The 4,800-nt window shown below is 52.6% G+C and overlaps 1 protein-coding gene across 2 annotated transcripts in view; it reads left to right on the top strand.

Moving 5' to 3' along the window:
* Positions 1–346: 346 nt before the first annotated feature.
* Positions 347–4,800, top strand: part of MXRA7 (matrix remodeling associated 7) — a 53,860-nt gene continuing 49,406 nt past the window's right edge. For both annotated transcript variants that reach the window (XM_019542667.1, XM_019542668.1), the window contains exon 1: positions 347–377. In XM_019542667.1, coding sequence (XP_019398212.1) covers positions 362–377 — 16 coding nt within the window. In that variant the 5' untranslated portion in view covers positions 347–361. The remainder of the gene's footprint in view (positions 378–4,800) is intronic.

Raw genomic sequence — 4,800 nt, 5'->3', positions numbered from 1 at the left:
GATACACACAGGCATTTAGAGGCTCTGGGCATCCCTCCCATCATGGTTGCAAGCCATCGCTGCTGAGGCTCTTGAGTTGCCCAAGGCAGCCACTGAACCATCCACCACCCACCAGCTTGGAGCTTGTACAAGCAGAGCCACAGCACTGCAATGAGAACCCTGGACCCTGCCTGCTGCCGCTGCCCTGGCTGATGCTGACTCAACCCACAACCCAGGAACTGTTCCAGGGATATTTTAAGACATTTTTTTTACCAGGCAAAAGATCTCTGCAAGGACTCCCTGCGGGACTTGGCTTTGGGCGGTGAAATGTGAACCTTACCCCATTCTCCCCCACCCGTTACCCGATTGAGATGATTGTGACATGTGGGAGGAGGAGGGTTGTGTTGCCAGGACTTCTTGCATTTGGGTGTTACAACATGCTATGTGAAATCCACCCTAGGCTCTGCGTATTCACAAAGCCTGGACCCTGCTGTGAACCCCAGGGATCTCCCGCTGACAGGGGTTGGGCACAGAGGAAGGGTCATGGTCTGCTGGTGAGCCTGGTTTCTCTACAGTGTGCACCGCTCCCCGCCCCCCAGCCAATTCCCACTGTACTGACTGAGATTGCTGGCACTGGCAAATAAAAGTGATACCTTGGCTAATCTCTGGAGTTTTTTCCCTTGTGCACAGTGGGGAAGGGTAGGGAACTGGTATGTGCCAGACGACTAAGGTGATAAAATACATCTGGTAGGCTGGGCCTATGTGATTACTGCAGCCAGGCTATGAATAAGGGTGCTGAAAGAAGGGGGATTTTGGTAGTTTCCCATGTGAGTATTAACAGAGGTGCTGTTCCCATCCATTCAGGAAGCAATTTATGTGCCACCCTGATGCACAGCAATACCGTGAATATAGAGCATTTGTGGTTGCCAGCACAATTGTTATCGGTGGATTAGGCCAGGATTATGCACGAACAGAGAACGATTGCTCCTCCACTAAATGCAGTACACCTAAGAAGGGGAAAAGCCTCTGTGTCAAGCTGCTTTAACATTAATGTAAATGCACATCTCCGCTGCGTGCCCGAGAGTATGGACTGATGTAAGTGTTATTGGTATTAGGCTATATCAAATATAATTTGCCTTTCCACTCCTATAAGCCATTTTGTTCAGGTTTAAAATTATACAGGTATAAAAGTGGATAGACATAGCAGTCACATTGGAACAAATTATATGTGCTCCCACATGGAAAGTCTCTCTTCCCTTTTTAAAACAGTTTACAGTTAGGTCTTTCCACAGCTGGCAAAAGCATCTGAAGGAACAGGCAGAGGGAAATGCCCTTCTTTACAATAGTCTCCTTTGGCTTTATACCTCCTTTGTTAAAAATATTTCCAGCTTTTTGGACATCTCTGCTTTGATCCATCTCTGGTTAGGGACCATGTGTGCTTTCCCTTTGTCTGTCACTATGCTTTTACAGAGCCATTGTCTACCTACCTGTGCAGACCGTGGGCCATTAAACACCCCCGGGATTCCCTGGTCACAGTAGGCAGCTTGATACAGACCCATCCTTTCCCCGGCAGAGGGCAGCATGATCTGCAAAGATCTCTGCCAAGCTCTGGCATCTCAAAAGCTAACCTTGCTCATTTAAACCTTTGTTTATTTCCTACATATGGGGACTTTTTACCATCTTTAACTTTCCCTGAGCCTGATGAAGGGTGTGAGAGCCCAAAAGCTTGCAGAAAAAATATATTTTTTTTTTGCAATTCATCAGTTGGTCTAATAAAAGGTATCATCTCTGAACCAAGAGTTCCAGATTTTTCCTCTTTTTTGTTTTGGTCTCAGACCAACACAACTACCAAATATAGCCCTTGCTCACTTAAAAATCGCAACACCGGTTTTGAGGCAAAACTGGGGGTAATTCTAGTCAGAGGGGCTTAGTCTGGTTCCTGGGGGATGAATATCCCCAGAGCATTAAATGCTATTTCAAGCAGACCAGCTGATCTCTTGGTAGTCATGGCAGGGAGAGGTCAAAGAAGTGGAGGGGGAAGGCAGCGTAGACTGAGAAGGTCTGTCCCTTTGGCAAATTATGTTTGCAGAGCCGGGCAAGGGCCCAGCTCACTCTGTCCACATGGTGAGCTCCGCAGTGCTAGAGCAGAGAAGCAATCAGTGGGGAAGAGAGCCGGGAAAGTTGGTTTGGCAGACACGCAGACGTCAGCCCCGACCAGCGAGCTGGGTGCTTCTGTGTCCTTCATAGAATCAGAGAGGAATCAGGCTGGAAGGGACCTCCAGAGGTCATCTAGTCCAACCCCTGCCCTGAGGCAGCATCATCCCTGTCCAAACCATCCTGTGCAGATCCATTGTCTAATCTCGTAGCAAACAAAAGAGTCAACCCTGAGGAGACACCCTAACTTGCCGCAGGTAAAGCAGGGGGCTCATGGCGGCCAGCCTCCTCCTTCTGTAAAGGGTATTAACATACGTTCAAGAGATTCCCGGTTAGAGGGCCATGTTCCCTGCTACAGAGGAAGGTGAAAAACCCCACAGTCCATACCAGTTTGGGGCGAAATTCCTTCCTGATCCCACATATAGTGACCGGTCTGACCCCAAGGAGAGGGCCAAGGAATCTCCAGGTTTAAGTCCCAGCAGGGGCATTGGCACAGCCCAGTCAAAAGCCCCAGTCTTGGCTGCAACCAACACCTCCGAGAAAGGCTTAACAAAACCCTGACAAATGTGGGGGGGGGGGGGGGGGTTTTCCTTCCCAGCCCCACGTGGCAAGCAGCAAAGCCCAGAAGCATAGGAAATACCCCTAGTAGGACGTAAGTGTATCTCTGCCCAGATCATCCCCAACCAGTGGCCATCCAACCTCTTCTTGAACCTTGCAGAGGTGGTGCATCCACAGCTTCCAGAGGCAGTCAGTTCTACTGCCTCACTGATCTAACAGTCAAGAAGTCTTTTTTTCTTGCTGTCTGAATCCCTGCCCCTCATCTGCTGCTGCCCAATGGAAGCCCAAGACGTCCGTCTCGCTGCTGGCTGGGGAGGCTCCTTCCCTTGGCCTTAAAGGCTCTTGGAAGGTGACTTCCCTCCTTGAGGGATCCAGGAGGGAAACATCCCTGTGTTGGGGCTGAGATCCCCACCAGCCTGGGCTTTTAGCATGGCCAGAGGAGGACATGGCCAACCTACAAGGGTTGTGTGCCGTATCAGGGCATGGGGCTTCCCATGCACGCTGGGGTGCTGGCTCCACAAGGCAGTTTAAAGAGGCAGCAGGGCCAGACAGTGAATTTCAAGTAGGATGCCTGCCAAAGGATTTGGAAACATCTGAAGCCCCAGGTGTGGGTGGAGGATGTTTGCCGGTAGTAGGGCCACACATGGTTCTGGACTCTTGGATGAATTAGTTTTGGTTAATTTGGCCTTGGATACAAGTTTAAAAAAAACTCCTACTGGCTTCAGTTGGAGCGCTGGGTGCCAGGTGTGCCCCGCTGCACATCCAGAAACCGGAGCTCCCAAATCAGAGGCTATTGACCGATTTGACCCTCATGGCTCTGTGCCTCGGTTTCCCTGCATGTAGTGAGAACAGTATGACTTCCCTGGCCCAGCAGAGGCTGGGAGACTCAGCTCCTCCCGACTCTGGAATAGCAGGGCCTGACTTCTGCCTAGGGAGCACCGCCGGAGTACAAAGCTGTGGGCATCTGTCTCCCTTTGAGGAGGCTGTGGTGGCCCAGCTGAGAAGTGCTCTGCTCTGCCTTTATAACGTAAGACTGACTCAGACAAGCATCTTGCCAACACTCAAAGCCAACTGTGCTATCGGAGATGTCCCTGGCACGCATTGCCCCATATCTTTGCCTCCATCAGATGCCAGTCACTTGACTCAGCTAAAGACTGCTCCCAAGTGGGAGGGATGAGGTAGCAGAAAACATGTGGGAGAAGTACGAGCTGCTTTCCTGAATCCCTATAGCCTACAGTGAGCGCCTGCCCATTATGGTCCCTCCATGTCTGACCTGCGCCGTAGCGTAGCTACGCTGATCCGAGCCCAGGAAACGCAAAGCAGCTAGGAGAAGGAGATTAAGTGCTGCAGTGGTTTGTTACTGAGAATACAACAGCCCAGGCACTAACAACACTAGTCAGTTTGGCTAGATTAGCCCCAAAGGAAAGCCCCACTGCGCTTGTGACTCTGCTTTCTTCTCCGCTACCTGGGGATTTTGCTTGATCAAGAATAAAAGCCCTGCCTGCAACTGCATTGATGGGGAGGTGCTGGGAGCCCGAGTGCCGTGTGTGTGCGCCAAGCCTGGCTGGAGTCTGGATTGTGGCAGTGCTAATCAGGGCTGCTGCGAGCCCTCTGGTCTAGGAGGTGCAGACTGATGCGAGGCCCAGCCGCGAGGCTCCTCTGCCCTCGCACGGTGCTGGAGGCCCACGCAGCACCCGCGCCTGGTTTCCCCAGCATCGCTGCATGGCTCTGGCTGGAGGGGGGCAAGGCGTTCCTTGTCCTCACCCCCCCACGGGGGAGCCCCATAGGTTCACCCATTTTCAAAATAGCACCCGGCACTGGCAGACTCAGCCCAGGCAGGGGGAACTGGATCTGTTTAGTTTGAAGAGAAGACCGAGGGGGATTTAATAGCAGCCTTCAACTCCCTGAGGGCTGGTTCCCAGGAGGGGGGAGCTGGACGGCTCTCGCTGGAGGCAGACGACGAACAAGGAGCAATGGGCCCAAGCTGCGGCCAGGGAAGTCGGGGAGGGCAGTAAACCACCGGCCGAGGCTCCGCAGAGCGGCGGCGGAAGCCCGGGCCTTGGGGGTTTAAGACCCGAGCGGACACGGCGGCGGCGGCCGGGATGCGCG

This window comes from Crocodylus porosus, unplaced genomic scaffold (genome assembly GCF_001723895.1).
Source record: "Crocodylus porosus isolate Cpor-Errol unplaced genomic scaffold, CroPor_comp1, whole genome shotgun sequence".
NCBI lineage: Eukaryota > Metazoa > Chordata > Crocodylia > Crocodylidae > Crocodylus > Crocodylus porosus.
The sequence above is the reverse complement of the archived record's forward strand: the minus strand, read 5'-3'. Positions and strand labels throughout refer to the sequence as shown.